At 40.2% G+C, this 19,000-nt stretch overlaps 1 protein-coding gene across 1 annotated transcript in view; it reads left to right on the forward strand.

The window, feature by feature from the left end:
• MB21D2 (Mab-21 domain containing 2) overlaps positions 1-12,486 on the forward strand; it is a 186,742-nt gene extending 174,256 nt beyond the window's left edge. Inside the window, exon 2 of the mRNA XM_073626385.1 lies at positions 1,379-12,486. Coding sequence (XP_073482486.1) covers positions 1,379-2,643 — 1,265 coding nt within the window. The 3' untranslated portion in view covers positions 2,644-12,486. The remainder of the gene's footprint in view (positions 1-1,378) is intronic.
• Positions 12,487-19,000: the final 6,514 nt, after the last annotated feature.

The raw sequence follows: 19,000 nt of genomic DNA on the forward strand, positions 1-19,000 counted from the left end.
ACCTTCATGTGAGCTCTCTCGCATGGTATTGAGTGCTTGCGGGCACGCTCCCATGATACAGCCGGCGGCCATAGCCGCTCACTGTGTCACTCGGCCACCCCCTCAGTGCGCCGCGTCATTGGATGTGATTGACAGCAGTGCAAGCTAATGGCTGCGCTGCTTTCAATCCATCCACTCTAGCCAATCAATGACCAGGCTAAGTGGCGAAGAGGATGTCGGGGGTGAGCGCAGGTCTTTCAGTTGGTCAGGTAAGTAAAACGGGGGGGATGGGGGGGGTATTGTCAGTACTCACAGAAAGCAGTTTTTTTTTACCAATATGGCTATATTAAAATTACATTGAGTACATTGAATTACTCTGCTATATTCTTTGCATTTTAAACATAAGTTTCCATGGGTTAGTTGTCAAAGTTTTTGTCTAAAGTTTGGGCCTCCACCAGCCAAACATTACTACACATTGACACTTTTGCACATTTGTTGCGTGATGTATTATCGGGGTGCATGCATTGCTGTACGTGGTGTTCCACTGCATATTAGTCCAAAATGCCCGTCCGCTCACCAAATAACACAGCTGACTCTTTTTTTCCACTGCTCGCCAAACGCAGCTGATCCTGTTTTTGTACAATGCAGAGCAGGTGTTTACTGGTGTAAGTCATGTGTGTGGGTGTGCATTGGGGGTCCATTTAAAATAAATGGCCATACCCCATTAAATGGAATGCAAGGTGGGTATGTGTGATGCAAGTTGCAATGTGCGTGTTAAAGCACATTAGTAAGTGTGAACAGGGCTTTTAATTATAACTGGAGATTCTCTTCGATTTGCCTTTTAATCTACATATGACTTGGGCAAGGGGCAGGTTTAATGGTGTATTTTCCTGTTTTATGTTGTTGCTGTAGCTCTAAGTCCGTCTGCTATCTGGTATTTGGTCCTAATTTGATGTGTTAACACAATTTTTTCCTTGTATAGTGAGCCCTACAATGCATTAAGTGGGGTCGATTTTCTACAGGAGAGATTTAAGATGTAGAGATGTAAAATTTTACCTTGCAGGGTGATCATGCTCTACACTGCTAGTAAATCAACCCTAAAAATTTAAGGTAATCGTAATGATTTTAGTGCCCTATTGGAACAACACAGTTGAGCACTGTCCCTGATAATTTGCACTAACAGTCACATTTTCAGGAATGATGCTTGCTCTGGAAATTTAACTGTTTAGTGCAATTGGAAAAAAACAAGTATCACAGACTGTACTCAACTGTACTACAACCCCCGTGTCTAAAATAATGAGTAAACATAAATGTTGTTTTTTTTATCAGTGTTTTGTATTTGGCACCATGCTTTATATTAACATATATATTAACTTCTACTTTTTTCATTTCTTTACAGGCATGGTCCAGAAACTCGACCAGAAGTTACCTGTAGCAAATGAGTACTTGCTGCTTTCTGGTGGTGTTCGGGAAGGAGTTGTAGACTTGGATCTTGATGAATTGAATGTTTATGCTCGTGGAACCGATTATGACATGGATTTTACCCTTCTTGTGCCAGCTTTAAAGCTTCATGACCGAAACCAACCAGTCACACTTGATATGCGTCACTCTGCCCTGTGTCACTCATGGCTTAGCCTTCGATTGTTTGATGAAGGGACAATCACAAAGTGGAAAGACTGTTGTACAATTGTTGATCATATCAATGGCGCCACTAACTATTTCTTCTCCCCTACAAAAGTTGCTGACTGGTTTCACGAGTCAATCAGCATCGTTCTGTCTGAAATTCAGAAGAAACCTCAGAGAGGAATGCCCAAGGTGGAGAAGGTAGAAAAGAATGGCACTATTATATCCATCATTTTAGGTGTTGGCAGCAGTCGCATGCTCTATGATATTGTTCCTGTGGTCTCGTTCAAAGGGTGGCCAGCTGTAGCACAGAGCTGGCTAATGGAAAACCACTTTTGGGATGGCAAGATTACAGAGGAAGAAGTCATTAGCGGGTTTTATTTAGTGCCAGCTTGCTCCTATAAGGGTAAGAAAGATAATGAATGGAGATTGTCATTTGCCAGAAGCGAGGTGCAGCTGAAGAAGTGCATTTCCAGTAGCTTAATGCAAGCATATCAAGCTTGTAAAGCCATAATCATAAAGCTTTTATCAAGACCAAAAGCTATCAGTCCATACCATCTGCGTAGTATGATGCTGTGGTCTTGTGATAGACTCCCAGCTAATTACTTAGCTCAGGAAGATTATGCAGCCCATTTCCTTTTGGGACTTATTGATGATCTGCAGCATTGCTTAGTAAACAAAATGTGCCCCAACTACTTTATTCCTCAATGCAATATGCTGGAGCACCTTTCAGAGGATACAGTGATTTTACATGCTAGAAAGCTGTCTTCTGTGAGATCAGACCCTGCAGAACACCTTCGGACAGCCATTGAACATGTCAAGGCTGCCAACCGACTCACCCTGGATCTCCAGAGAAGAGGAAGCACCACTAGCATACCATCACCACAGTCTGATGGAGGAGACAATAACCAACCGGATGATCGGTTAGCCAAAAAATTGCAACAGCTAGTAACTGAAAACCCAGGAAAGTCTATCTCTGTCTTCATCAACCCTGACGATGTTACCAGGCCTCATTTTAGGATTGATGACAAGTTTTTCTGAGAATGTCCGATGCATTCATTAAGACTTCATGTGTAATCTGTGTGATGTCTTGTTTTTACATATCCAGCTTAGATTGGATCTGTCAAGAACAATATGAAATTTTTAATCCTGTTTGTGCAGGACTTTGCAAAATTTGAAACAGTATATTACTATTTCATATGCTGCTTTGATCATTTTTTTTAGGTTTTAAGGGAGAACATGAGCCTTAATGACCATTTTATGTTTGCTATTGTGTCTATTTAATTGGTATACATGTTGAAAATTCAGATATATGTTTTGGAAATAAATTATTTTCCATTGGGCTTCCATTGTTTTAAGTATACATGTACCAACAACTTTGGCTATCAAGCTGGGCCTCTCCATTTTCCATTGTGCCAAGTAAATTTCCTGAGAGTTCTGGGTCATCAGTCTCGTCAAGACAAACTAGCTTGGCACAATAAACTAGCTTGTCAGCAAATGTTGTTCTTACAAAACTTTTTAAGCATATTAAATAATTAAGAGCAATTGTGATGTCCTAAGTGCAATATAATACAGCAACCAAAGGTATTTACTGAAAGCAGGCCTTGTTTGTAAAGATATCATTTTGAACATTTATAGGAAACTTTTAGGGCTCGATCACACTTGCCCACACAGAAATCAAACCTTTTTCCTGTACAGGCTGGTGTTCGTTCTGTACAGATAGTAGGGGGCAGTGCCTTGCTTTTGTACAATGTAGGTCCAGCCATAGATGCTCGACGGCGGACAGTGTTGACAAAGTGACATTTCAATTGTTTGCTGCAGTGCATAGAAAGGCACAGATGGTTGGAGATTTCAGGGGAACATTGGTGTGATGTGGAAAATTGCAGACATGCTGTATTTTCCACACCTCTTTGCTCCATTGTAGCATGAACAGGGCGTAAAGAAAACAATTGTTTTTGGTTTGTCCTTGTGGTGACCTCCATTTTTCAGATTTAGAAAAACACTGGTCTCCACGCAAGTGTGGAAAAAATCCCTGCTGAAAAAAATATACACGTTGATATTGTGTGACCTCTTCTTCTGATATTGTGTGACCTCTCCTTTTGAAAAGGATAGTTATCTGGGTCTCATGTTGACTTCAGTGATTTGTGTCACACTCCCAAAACAAGCAAATTAGGAGTTCTGACTTGCATGCTTGTTCAAGGCAATAAAACATATTACTACAGCTAGTTAGTATGACCATCAAGCAAGTAGAATTGTCAGAAAGAGGACAGCTGTGCTAGCATCCATTTTCTCTAATAGGCTTCCTCTAAGCTACATTGCCCATTTTGGTTAAAAACAATACTCATGTTATATTCTTGTGCTGCCGTGGTATTAAACTGATTGTAAAGGCCCATTTTTTATTTTTTTTTCAATAACAAACATATCATACTTACCTCCACTGTGCAGCTCGTTTTGCACAGAGTGGCCCTGAACATCCTCTTCTGGGGTCCCTCAGCGGCTCTCACGGCTCCTCCCCGCATCAGATAACCCCCTAGGAAAATCACTCTCCCGGGGGGGGATTACCTTGTGGGCGTGCCCCTGAGTCCAGCATTTGTGTCCATAGACATAAATGCTGGACTCAGTCCCGCCCCCGCATCATTGGATTTGATTGACAGCAGCGGGAGCCAATGGCTGCGCTGCTATCAATCTATCCAATCAAGAGCCGAGAACCCCAGGCAGAGGAAGAGCGCGTCTCCAGCGTGTGAAATTCCAGGGCTGGGGGGAGGGGGGCGGTCACTACCAGGTGTTTTTACACCTTAATGCATAGGATGCATTAGGGTGAAAAAACACGAGGGTTTACAACCCCTTTTAAGGATGCTAAACCAATTGCACCTCCCGGACTTAGCATCTCTCTATGCAGTGTAGTTGCGCCGATACCGATATCAGTGTGAATACTAGGCATTTGAACGAGTACTTGTACGCATGCATATGCTCCGATACATTTTGCTAAATGAAGTCGCAAGCCGCAATGAAGTTGGAGGTCGAAATCACACTGAATTAGCACAATTTCAAAGCCACACCGATGTGAACCAGGGCTTACAGTTCTTTATAATTATAAAGAAACGGTAATCATTTTTCATTAGTCTAAAAAAACTGTCACACTACAGGTATCGGTGAGTACTTGAGAAAAAGTATCGGTACTCCTACTTGGTTTTAAAAAACTGGTATTGGTGTACCCCCATTGCATTGTGTGGATATGTAAATATGGCAGCTCTAGAACATATTAGGAAAATGAATAGGAAATCCAGACCAATGTTTGCCTCATAAAGTGGCACTAGCAACATTGGCATGCAAATGAGTTGACAAGGTATATTATTCTTTTAAATGATCCTATAGCAAGGCCTTCTTAAGGTCAGATCAGTGAAGCTGAATTTCTGGTTGGTTGCTGTCCGTTGATGCACTTTGCACATTACTCTTTGTCTTTTTGAACAAGCCCATTTGTGTAATTTTGGAAAATACTCTAAAGTGGGTATATACTATATACATTAGCTTTCTCTGTAAAGTTCAAAAAAAGCTCCATCACTCAAGGAACCTTAAATCAAGTAAACCGTCTCAGATCATGCATTACTGAACTGATCGTACTTTGAATTCAAAGATTTCATTCCAAAGATTGCTTTAGTCTAAAAATTATTCACCCGTCTCTATTCTAGGTACAGTCTCACTTGTGTGGGAAGATATAAAAATGTTATATTTGAAATGCTAGAAGTTTTCTGACAAGATTCCACTAACATTTTGTTCTGCTGAAATGTATAGCTTGTGCAGTCTGCTTTCTTTACCGGAAGAAAAGTTCTGTTGATGTCATTCATCCTGTGCTGTGTAATGTTCTGCTAAGGTTGTCTTCTTTTTCTTGCCAGTTTTGTGAAAGATATAAGCAGTAATGGCTTATAAGAAAGTCTTCTAAAGTGGCATTTCATTTTGGGTGGACGGCAGTGACTGGCAGCACACATTTGCTTTTAAAACTCTTGAGGACTTTAATGGTTAGATCTTCCTTCTGAAGTCTACGTCTCTTCCCCTTTAAATACACTAGGCCATTATGAAAGCAATCAACTGTATGTCACTTATCCTGCTGCATTGTCAGTAATGAAAAATGAACCTTCCAGCAATGAAGAAGAGACTATCCAGCAGTGAGGAACTTAACCTGCTGCCATCCTCTAAAATCTCAGTTTTGGCTAGACAAATGCTTTAAAATATACTTGTCTTAGCTTTTTTTGGGAGGACTACTTGGTGCTTTTATTTTATGAGCTGTAGTAGCATCATTGATCTTAAAGTGCATGTCAGGGCAACTAAAAAAAAAATATGCAGTACATCTCTGCACTTTTTATCCACTTGAAGACCCTGTGAATACAGAAAAATACCAGTTGATCTGCCAGAAATGCACTCCACTCTTCAATTTCCAATTGTTGGCTGACAACACAAAGCTTTTTTTTTTTTTTTTTTGATAGAGTGGTGTCAGCCCTATCCACTGTCTTTTGCTAAACTCTCAAATAACTGTCATTGTTTTCTTGTCCACAGTATAGAGTAGTTAACTTGTAGCCAAGATAAGAACCTGAAGGGCTAAATAGTCTCTCTGATATAACAGGCAGATAGCACAGGACAGCTACAAATTTTCCAACAAGATCAACAGGTATTTTTGCACTTGTAAAACTGATATTATTATTTATATAATACAGGTTTTATATAACGCTGACAGTCTATGCAGCGCTTTACAACATAAGGGCAGACAGTACAATTACAATTTAATACTGTAGGAGTCAGAGAGCCCTGCTCAGAGCTTACAATCTAAGAGAGAACAAAATGATTTCAATGGTATATTTACTAGACCAAAGGGGAACAATTCAAGTGGTTCTAAAGGATAGCATTTTTTTTTTTTACCTAAGATAAAAAAAATGTTATACTTACCTGCTCTATGCAATGATACTGCACAGAGCTGCACCGAACCTCCTCTTCTGGTGCCCTCTGCTCCTCCTCCTCCTCTGTGTGTGCCTCCCATAGCAAGCAGCTTGTTATAGGGGAAGATGTGTAGGCTTGCTTCCAAGCTAGGCTGTGTATGTCCATAGACACGCACAGCGCAACTTGACCCTACCCCTTGCTTTTCTCACAAGATTTGATTGACAGCAATATTGAAATGTATACAGGAAGCACCACCTATGTACTGGGTCCTTTAATTGTCTTTTTTTTTTTTTTTTTTTTCATTTTTTTTTTTTTTTTTTTTTTTTAGACATTGCGGCTAAAGCCATTAGGAATCAAGCTATTTTCTTTCCTTCCATCCGTGGTGGTTTCATATCCTATGTGGGTATTCAGGAATATATTTAAATGAGAGGTTTTTGTGCCCAGATTTAGACTTCATGTACACTAGCAGCTCCTAAACTTAAGTTTAGCTGCTATTGGCAATTTTTTGTCAAAGCTCCTAAACTCAACTTCATAAAAGTTGCATTTAGGTGAGGTTAAACCTCCCTCTCCTGAATGCAGAAGAATTACTTTCAGGATAGGAACATTTTGGCCGCAGGAAAATGCAAATTGCTGCAAAATCGCAGGTTTGCATTTTTTGCAGCATTGTGTTTTTCCATGGCCACTGTCTGTGTAGGCTAGTGTACATGTAGCCTTGAATCTGCTTTGGAAGTTTCAATGGGATTGGTGAAACTACAGGAAGAGGACGTTGTTGACAGCACTCTGGGAACTACACCCTCACTCCTTCAAGGTGTTCACTAAAGATTAAGTCTAAACTGTAACCAAAACCATTTTTAATAGTTTATGGAAGGGCTGGGATCTCTATCAAATTTTTATTACTGTATGTCAGGGGGACTTCTTGCTTTCTGTGGTGACTGACAGGGAACAAAGGAGAAACCTCCCAAAAAAATACAGACAGCAGTATAAAAACATATTTTCTAGAAGAGTGAGGAAGGTTAAGGGCCTATGCCAAGATTTCATTGCTGCCCGTGCCCCCATTGTAATGATTTTCACTCACTTCCTGTCTACGGCGTTGGTAATAAAATCTCTTCTACAGGGAAACATGATTTAAAACCTGACAGGATCTCTAACCTCTTGCAAACGCTGCTAAAAAAAAGTTTGGGCTGCAGTTCAACTTGAAAGTAAATCTAGTTAACTTTGATTTTAGCACAGCTGTGGTGTTTGCGGAATTGCATTAGTAACTTACTGATTGCTTTCACTTTGCTGCCAGGAATTGCTGTTTAACATTTTCATCTACTCCAAGTGTATGGTGAAGCTGCTGATTATTCTGAAACCATACATAATCATTTTTTTTTTCTAATCTGTCTTGTCTGTTTTCTAATAATTCATCTCTGGTGCTAGCGGTTTTCTAAGCCAATGATAAACACATTTAGTCTACTTCATTTAAAAAGAGCAGTTTTACACTTTTTATCTGTTATTGTGTGTCGACTCATTACGATGAATAAACTTGGTAGCAAAGACATGTGGCATATTTAGCCCACAGTACACAATCTTCTTCTTTCTCCCCATGTAGGTTAGAGATTGAAGTTCACATGGGCAGCCTCTCAACTTTTCTATATTGCAGGCTTCCAAAGTCATCCTATTGTGTATAGCTAATGGCGGTGGGAAAACAATAAATAAAAGTGGAATTATAGGCAAGATAAAAATGACATGCAGTGTATGGTGCAGTCTGTCTATAGCATTAGCATAGCATTTTTTTCTCTTTCTGATTCCCCCATCACATTTTTCTTTACCTCTTGATCCTGTCAGTAGGTCTGTTATTTCTTCACTTCCTTTCACAGCTGTCCAGCACAATTTTGTTACAAACTTTAGTTAACACTGCTTAAAGGAGTTAGCCTTTATTTTTTATTTTTTTTCTCTTACCTAAAGTTTAAAACATGTCAATCTTGTCCTACAGGGTGACAACACTGCTGTGTTTCGCGCAGAAGAAGCAGCGTGGTCATAACAGGAAGTGGACAAATTACATATTTAATGGCAGTGTCAACAAGTAACTTAAAAAATGTCACCTAGGGACATGTAAAAACTTGTGTTAACCCTAGTGACAGACTACATCATATATGCCAATGTTTTAGTTTGCCCATAGTTAGTTACACTTCTAAGATGAATTGCAGGCATAGTTTATTTTTACATAGTTACATTGCTCCAGCTTGGACCAGTGTAACTGTATATTAGCGTTGCGCTGATACCGGTATTGGTGCGGATATGAAACATTTGCATGAGTGATTGTACTCCTGCAAATGCTCAGATACTAAAACTGATACCTTCAGACTTGATTCACATATGTGTGGGCCGGTTTGCAGTGTGGTTTCATTTAGCAGTTCAGGTGCGAATTCAGTGCGAATTGTAGTGTATGAGATTAGAAATTGAACCTGAACCAGACTGAAATCGCACTGCATCTGGCCCGCACATGTGAACAGGCAGTGAAAACTCACTGAAATGCACATGAAAACTGATGTAAACTCATATCTCTGCAAGTGAAATATGTGTATTTTTCCCATCAGCTTTCATGCATGTATGGTGTGAATGAGCTTGAAAAAAAAACTGTAACATGACATATAGGTATCGGTAATAGGTATTGGCATGTACTTGAGAAAAAGTATCGGTACTTGGTCTTTAAAAAAAACTGATATTGGTGCATCCCTAGTGTATATCCCATACCTGGCCGATTCCCCTAGAAGCTGAAAAGCACTGAAGTAGACATCACTACTCCTGTGATCCAAACTTTCCGGGTCCTGTGATGAGCGTCCGGCTGATGCATTGTGAATACGGGGAATCGCCTGCTCAACAAAGGCACCATTCAGAGAATTCTTTGCATTTTCTGAAGGAATGCAAAGCATTCTCTGATTGCGCAAGGTAGAGAGAAAGGCTGGTGATGTCATGCTCTCCGTCTAGTCCAATCAGAGAAAATGCAAAGCATTCTGTGAATGGCGCCTGTGCTGAGCAGCCGATCTCCTGCATTCAATGCATCTGGCTGGCCACACAGCATGGGACCCAGAAGCAAGTGTGGATCACTGGAGTAGCGGTTTATACAGTGATTTCCAGCTGATATAGGTTAGGTACGGTATACTGTATACATGATTACATTAGTAAAAGCTGGACCAATTTAAAATGTAAAATATACAATACCAAGAATTATCCATTAAGCTTGCTTAGAACACCAGTGTGTTTATTAGCATTAGTACTGTAAAGTAAAAAATGCATGTTTTGTGTTGCACTAGCTGCCTACAATTTTTGTGAATGGTGAAGCCTCCAGATACTTAAACCAGGCTTGCCTAGCGATGCCTACTTGTTAAGATCTCCCACTGACACTCTCCTTTATCAGTCTCTTCCTGTTCTTACTAATAATGTGCTGGCAACTACCAGCTGATATCAGGGGGGATGTTTCATAAAGGTGATAGCTTGAGCAGAACAGAGCCTGAATTCACAGGAATGGATGTATAGACTGGGGCTCCAGTGATTTAAATCTTACACCTGTTGTACCACTTACCTTAAGCCAAAGGTTATTTCACTGTTCAAAATGTATGCTTTTTAGGTTTTAATTATAGGAAAATAAAGAAACAAAAACAAATGCAGCCACCATATCGAAGGATAAACTGCAACATATTACATTTTTGTTTTTGATTTAGATACACTTTATTAGACTTTCTTTTATTTTCATCTGGTGATCTGGCCAGTAAGTCTATTGTTTTTCAACAGCGCAAGATGTCCTGAAAATTTAGCAGTGTTGAGACAAACCAATTACCACTGACAGGGGTGCTTAAATGATCAGCTTTTATTTATGCATGTAAAACCTTTATCCCCCCCCCCCCCCCCAAAAAAAAAACTTGCTGTAATTGCAGTAACCACAAATCTATACTTGTTAGTACATCTAACACTCCCCTCCCCCAAGATTACCAATGCTGCTGTCTGCTGTGTTGCCTATACGCATTCCTCCAGAGTTGTGTCTCACTAATACAGATGGTGCGTTAATGGTCAGATCACCAGGGGAAAGAAGAATACTAATGCAGCCACCACACCTAAGGATGAGTAAGCTGCAATATAATCATTTTTGGTTTTGGGTTTAATACCGCTTTAATGTTTTATGACCCTTTTATACATGTCGGAACTATTGCACAGCACCTTTTTCATACTGGGCCAAACGGTCAAGCACAGATAAAATGTGTTCGAACTAGGATTATAAGAAGCTCTAACCTTTCTGATAAGCCTTTCCATCTTCCCAGGCTGTGCTATGACTGGTGCAGAAAGCTGAACCTTCACTTACATGGGGAGCAACCCTATGAGCTGTCCTTTCTGACTACAGGAGAAGGAAAAGGAAGTTCATGCTTGACCTAGATATTTCCAGGCATAGATTCTTAAAACACACTCGATTCATGGTACAGGTCACCGAAATAAAAATATTTTCTGTAGAGTGTAACTTGATGGCAGCAGAAGGACCTTGGTGGTTCCACTTGCTTAAAGGAGACATCTATCCAAATAGCTAAGGAAGGCTGCTAAGCACTGTTTGTGTCTAACCTTTCCACATAATATAGCACTCAGACTTTCAGAAATGTAAAACCCATTCTACGTATGATGTGCTTGCAGTAACTATAATATAGTGGAGGTTGGCACAGACAGCACTTTCTTTATGTAAGGTACTGAAGAACCTCCCTGCCATTGAAGAATCAGAGATAGATGTTAAATGGTTATATTTAAAAACAATATCCAGCTTTTCCATTAGACTGGAAATGTTTCCTACTCTTGTTCTGGACAAAGGTTAAAGGGTATGTTCACTTTTACAAAAAAAATAAATGTGAATTTGCTTGCAGGTAAACAAACATGCATTTATTATTATTATTTTTTTTTTAGGGACCTGTAAAGCACTACACGCGTGGTCAGCAGACCGTAGGTGTAAAGCCACGGTCCTACAAACTATCTGTGTAGCTGTCTGCCCATACCTCTGATACAGGCAGGCAGTTACACTGTGACAGGAAGCTCACTGAACTACCAGGACCGATCAACAGCACTCTGGTAGTTCATGGAGAACACAAACCGACAGCTGCAAAGGCTGCTGGGACTTGTAGTTTTCCCATTCACAGAATACTGTGAATGAATGACGTGGCCGGGCAGACAGATCCCCCGCTAGCTGGTAAAACGGGTACTCTGGTGCGGGGGCGGCCAGTACATTTATAACATGTTACAGCTTGAATATGGATGTAACATGTTACAAAAGGCGAACTTATCCCTTTATTTGCGAAGCCTGTGTGTAGAATTGCTATACCTTTGCAAGAACTATTGATGGAAAAGGTGGACTTTGAAGTTGTCCTCCCACATTTGTCTGTCAGCATTTGTTATTGGCCCCTTTCCCTTCATTGGGGAATTCTTTTGCCACAAACCAAAAAGGCAGTATGTGTTGGAATGGGAGGAGGTCACCAGAGGTTCTTCAGTGCCAGATCTTCAAAAATACAGAACAAGATTCTTCACTCAGCCTTCATTCTCCTCAATCCAAGATGGTGTGGATGTCTTCTTTAAAACATGGCTTTCACAGAGGAGAAAGTGTACTAAACAATTTTTTAATCATTACCACATGCATTATTTGCACTAACGTTAGTTATGTCTTTTGTTGTGTCTAATTTCTCTCCTCCACTATGAAAATGTGCTAACTTTTTTCTGATGTAGAATAAAGATATTTTCTTTTACTGGTCCTGGTTCTCCTTTAAATATGATGTAGCGCATTGATCCTGCTGAAATGACCTGATTTTCCCTGATTGTGTATAACATGCGTGTATCATACGTCACCATTTGAACATGAAAACATGTCATTGTATCTGTGCTGCTATCAGACTCAAGATGTATAATTGATATGCATTTTTCTCATGCAAATTAAACATGAAAATCTACCTTTTGTTCATATTTGTGTTTTTGTCTAATCTGCACTAATTAATACGGATTCGGTAAGTAAAACATTAAAATTTGCTTAATTGTTTCCAGTGTGGCCTAATAGGAGCTCTCTCATTCTGGGTGAACATCATATGAGGTCCTCCCAGAATCGCGCCCCACACGCCGTGCTGAGGCAAGATCTGTCACCTGTGTCAACCAGAGACATTGGATGACAGATCAGTGATTGCTGTGACCAATCACAGCAGACCACATGACAATTGTACACAATGAATGGCTTGCATTCATTGTGTACTATTGTGATGATCTCTGTGATCGGTCACAGTGATCACATGGTACAGACAAGGCCAATCACAGCCTATCTGTAGCATGTGATTAGCTGTGACTAATCGCAGAGATCATCACAATAGTACACAATGAATTGATTTCATTCATAAAAAAATGGTTGTTTATAAGAGTGATATTCACTGTTATAAGCAATCATAGTGTGTTAAAAATAAAAAATTGTGATGAAAAATTACAACTTCAAAAAATCAGCCATGCCTCTTACTAAATATCTTGGACTGTCTTCTTTCCAAAAGGGGGTCATTTGGGGGATATTTGTACTGTCCTGGCATTTTGGGGCCTCGAGAAATGAGAGGCCCTCAGTACATCCCGATTGATCGATTTTCAGATATACCATAGTTTGACTCTAACTTTTCTTTAGGCTAAATAATATACATTGATTTGGGTAATTTTCACCAAAGAAATGTAGCAGTATACATTTTGGCCTAAATTTATGAAGATGATTTATTTGCTAAATTTTATAATGGAAACTAAGAAAAATGCGGGGTTTTTTTTATTTTTTTCAAAATATTCAACGTCTTTTTTTAAATTTATTTAGCAAAATATATTTAAAAAACCCATTGGTATTAAATACCACCAAAAGAAAGCTTTATTTGTGTAAAAAAAAAAGTAATTATAATTTAATTTGGGTACAGTGTTGCGTGACCATGGAATTGCCATTACAAGTGTGACAGCGCTGAAATCTGAAAATTGGCCTGGGCAGGAAGGGGGTGAAAGTGTCCGGTATTGAAATGGTTAAACCAATTAGACCAGACTAAGGCTACATTCACACTTCTGCATTGCGGGAACATGCGCAAAACCATACGCTTTCCCACAAAGTACAAAAATGCGCTGCTCTTTTGCAGATGCGCAGCAGTGCCGCTAATTCTTAATGGCACCCCCACACATCTGCATATGCGCACAATGCATTTCGGTGCAGCACAATTTCATAAAAGGGCCAGGTATTTCTTTTGAACATTTCTTGCGCATAGAGCAGCTCAGTGAAATGAATGGGCTGCCCTATGCGTTACGCGTGGAACTCCATGCACGCTCCGATGGTGTGAATAGAGATTAAAGACCAAAGTAAGTTACAGTTCTAGGAAATGGTTATAAAAAAAAGTTACAGTTCTAAGAAATAATCATGGCACTGAATGCACCAAATTATGAATCCACTATAAAGTTCAAAAATGAGCAGATGAAAATGCCTGCATCAGGCTAATAGAGTAGTTTCCAGAGAACTTCATCGCAATATACATCCGGAGCCAGAAGATATTTCCGCATGACCATTTTTTTTCCCCCTAGAAGGCAGTGAATATATTAAATTGTCAATTTTCTCAGTAATTGAAAATAGCATCATGTTGTTTTTCTAATCAGAAAAAAGTGTAATAATTTTTCTTCACGGGGTTGATTTTGCACTTGCTTTCACATCAGTCACATACGCTCTTATTGTTTTATAGTTGGGTCCACCAACATTCTGAATAACTGAAATAGCGAAGTGCTTTTATCCCAGAAAAGAATTGGTGTTTGTTACTAAAGTGCCAGTTCATTGACAAAAACAAAAAATCCATCCATCATAGTATCGCCCTGATATCAGTTGCTTAGGTTAATAGGAGGGTTACATTAGAGTGTTGATTGAACTTCTTTAGTCAAGTGTGCATTCTGGAATTATACCATACCTAGTTATATAGCTGTTGGTAAGCGTACGTAAGAATATTAACAATGTGCTTAGTAAAGTAAGACCATATCACTTACATAAAAGCTTTCACTGCATTTGTATGTAAGACCAAACAATTCCATAGCTCAACTCACCAACCAGTCTGCTGACCAACCAAATTAACCTGTCTAACCATCTGTTAAAAGCAGGGGTTTAGTTACCACACATTTGCAAACGCATGTTAAAGCTGCAAGGCCTCATCACGGCACCCTGTGTTGCTTTCAGTCCTAACACAACAAAATTTCTAAGTGTCTCTACAGTGGAAGCACATGCATGGAATGGATAGATGTGGGGCAGGTGAGCCTGGAGGCAGCCCAGGCCCCCTTAAAAGAAGCACAATGGCAGCGAAGGTGCCCAGCGTGTCCCCGGACCATATATACGAACAGTAACAAAAAAACTGGCCACTGCCCCCACCTATAACTGGCCTTCACAGCAAGGAGCACATGGATGGCCATATACATGTAAGACAAAAACACTTCCATCGCTCAACTCACCAACCAGTCTGCTGACCAACCAAATTAACCTGTCTAACCGTCTGTTAAAAGCAGGGGTTTAGTTAGCACAAAGCTTTCACTGCATTTGTAATTGGTCAGACATAGTCCAGTTATGAACTCACTGCAGTTCTGACTGGACCATGTCTGACTGTAATTGGTCAGACTGGACCATGTCCAGAGCCAATGCGAATGCCCAGGGAGCGCGATGATCACCGGGCACCCACGACCGCTCGTGACAGAGCGAGAACCGGTTCTCTCAGGGGAGAGGAGACTAATCGTGTGTGCATACTGATTATGAACACTAATTTGTCATCTCTCCCAGTCAGTCCCATCTCCCCAAAGTTAGAACACAGTTAGGGAACACATTTAACCCCTTGCTCGCCCCCTAGTGTTAACCCCTTCACTGCCAGTGACATTTATACAGTAACCAGCGCATTTTTATAGCACTGATAGCTGTATAATTGTCACTGGTCCCAAAAATGTGTCAAAAGTGTCCGATGTGTGTGCCGCAATATCGCAGTTTCGATAAAAATCACTGATCAGCACCATTACTAGTAAAAAAATAATAAAAATACCATAAATCTGTCCCCTATTTTGTAGGCGCTATAACTTTTGCGCAAACCAATCAATATACGCTTATTGCGATTTTTTTTTTTTAACCAAAAATATGTAGAAGAATACATGTCGACCTAAACTGAGGAATTTTTTTTTTTAAATTGGGATATTTATTATAGCAAAAAGTAAAAGATAGTGTTTTTTTCCAAAATTGTTGCTCTTCTTTTGTTTATAGCGCAAAAAATAAAAAATGCAGAGGTGATCAAATACCACCAAAAGAAAGCTCTATTTGCGGGGAAAAAAGGGCGTCGATTTTGTTTGGGTGCAGCGTCGCACGACCGCGCAATTGTCAGTTAAATTGATGCAGTGCCGAATCACCAAAAAATGCCTGGTCATTGAGCAGCCAAATCTTCTGGGGCTGAAGTGGTTAAACAAAATTTTTCACGTGAAATTCCACTAGTGTATGGCCAGCTTAAAGCATTAATAAACCCAAAATCTAAAATGTATTATATTGCAGCTGACTAGATCATAGATGTGATGGCTGCATTCATTTTCTTTTTTAGGCTTTCTTTCCTTTGTTTTTATCTGATGATCCAGCCAGTAAATCTATTGTTTTTTAAAGAACAAGCTTTCTTGCGTTACCATTGACAGGGTTGCTTGCATGAATCAGCTTATTTATTCATGTAAAACCTTTATCCAAAAGGACAAAAAAAAACTGCTGTAAATGCTTGTAAAGTTCCTGAGTTTGGCTTCAATGTGTTAATGTATTTACATCTGCTGGTACAGACTAACAATGCTGCTGTCCAAATGTGTCCCCTGTGATCCTTCATCCAGAGTGGGTGCATTCTAAATACAGAATGTGTGTTATTGGTGAGATCACCAGGTGAAAACAGAAGGGAAAAAGCTTAAAAAAAAGAAAAAAAAAAAAAAAAAAAAAAGAATGCAGCCACAACATCTAATGATTGGTAAGCTGCAATATATTACTTTTTTGGTTTTGGGTTTAATACTGCTTTAATGTCTTATGACCCTTTTTTTCATGCCAGAACCATTGCTCAGCATATTGGGCCAAATTGTCAATTAGATAAAATGTGTCTAAATTAAAGGGGGGTTCCGGCCGCAATATTTTTTTTTATAAAAGTCAGCAGCTACAAACACTGTAGCTGCTGACTTTTAATAAGGACACTTACCTGTTCAGCGAGCCCCCGATGTCGGCCCCCCGAGGCCGATTCGTCCATCAGATTGGCCGCCGGAGCCTCAATCTTAACGAAGGGAAACAGGCAGTGAAGCTTTACGGCTTCACTGCCCGTTTCCTACTGTGCATGCATGAGTCGCGCAGCGCTTTTGTGAATGGCCCCGTGGTTTTCTGGGACACACACAGTTCCCAGAAGGCAATGGGGCCGCTCGCCGAAGAGGAGGAAGCGCCATGGAATAGGAAGAGGCAGATTAGGAAGACTGCCTAGCAACAAGGGTTTCGGGTAAGTTAAAAACGTTTTTTTTTCAAAATTTTTTAAAAATTTTTTTTAAGATTTTTTATTTTAGGGTGGCCCTCCACTTTAAGATTACAAGAAGCTCTAACCTTTTTGCTAAGCCCTTCCTTCTTCCCAGGCTGTGTTATGGCTGGTGCAGAAACCTGTACCTTCACTTACATGGAGAGCAACTCCATAAACTGTCCTTTCTGGCTACAGGAGAAGGGAATTGAAGATAATGCTTGACCTAGATATTTCCATGCATAGATCCTTAAAACAGCCCACACACCTTTCTTCAAATGTCCAAAGAAATTTCCAGATACATTCAGACTTTCCATTGGGAAATCAACTTTTAAATGTCTGCCCTCAAGCTTTCCCTGCATCTAGAATATCTAGACCCTATCCTATACAAGGTGCAACAATGGTTTTCCTTCCTCCAAACAAGCTTTTCTCTATAAAGTCTCCTGCACGGACCTTATGACCAAAAAGGCACCCCTATGCAAGATTCTCTCAGAACTCCAAGTATCATGGTTGCCTGATTTTAAAGTGTTCTCTTCACTCGGTTCCACTCACTGTTTCTCCAACACAACATGCTGTTGGCCCTCTCCATCTCTTGATTTCATCTCAATGCTTCTCTCCAGCCCAAACAAGCATTTCCCATCTTGGTGGATTCCCAATCCAGCGTTGGAAATGGAAAAAGTCCTTTCTCCCACCTTCATGGAAGGTGATAACAGATGCCAGTCTCACAGGCTGGGGAAGTGTGTTTCAATCTCTCACAGTGAACCTGGACACACAGGGAAGCAAAGCTCCCCTTCAGCAACCGGAAACCTCATCAACAGCTGTGGGTCAGCAGAGAAATTTGCCAGATTTGTAGCGTGGCTAGCAAGTTATCCCCTTCACCCACCAGATAACCTCTTTCTAACATCACCATAGCCATCAGCCTTCCTCTCTTCCAGATTTGTTTATGAAGTTTTACTTTATTATATTAGATTAGTTTACCTGTAGATCAGAGAAATGTTCCCAACATGAAAAGGAAGGTATAAACATAAAATTAAAAATATTACCAATATACAAAATCACTTTAACCACTTGACCTCCAAAAGGTTTTAGTTCCTTCATCCCAGAACATGTTTTGCTATTCAGCACTGCGCAAATGGTAATTGCGCAGTCATGCAGCTTTGTATTAAATGTTAAAATTACATTTATATAATTTTTTTCCACACAAATTGAGTTTCTTTCTTTTGGTGGTATTTGATCACCACTGTTTTTTTTTTTTTTGCCACACAGGAAGCGAAGGAAACTCTCCAAAAGCAACATAGAAGTTTTCTTTTTTTTTCTTTTAAAGGGGTTGTAAAGGTAATTTAAAAAAAATAAATAAATAACAAACATGTTATACTTACCTTCACTGTGCAGCTCGTTCTGCACAGAGTGGCCCCGAACCTGCTCTTCTGGGGTCCCTCGGCGGCTGTTTCAGCTCCTCCCCGCAAGAACTAACCACCTTAATGCGAGCTCCCTCGCATGGTGGTTAGTTATTGCGGGCGCGCTCCCGTGATACAGCCGGCGGCTATAGCCGCTCGCTGTATCACTCGGCCCCGCCCCCCGGCGCGCTGCGTCATTGGATGTGATTGACAGCAGCGCGAGCCAATGGCTGCGCTGCTTTCAATCCATCCACTGTAGCCAATCAGCAACCAGGCTGAGCGGCAATAGAGATGTCGGGAGCGAGCTGCTGAGTTTCGAGGTGTCAGGTAAGTAAAACGGGGGGGCTAGGGGTGGCGGTATTGTCAAACGTTTTTTCACCTTAATGCATATAATGCATTAAGGTGAAAAAATTTTAACCTTTACAACCCCTTTAAAGAACTCCGGGATCGGCAAAAAATCCCCCTACACAAAACACTAAACAGTTATTACATTTATGAAATTCCTTACCATTGAAGAGAAAAGCCTAATTGAATTTTCAGGAAGTC

This window comes from Aquarana catesbeiana, linkage group LG04 (genome assembly GCF_042186555.1).
Source record: "Aquarana catesbeiana isolate 2022-GZ linkage group LG04, ASM4218655v1, whole genome shotgun sequence".
Lineage (NCBI taxonomy): Eukaryota > Metazoa > Chordata > Amphibia > Anura > Ranidae > Aquarana > Aquarana catesbeiana.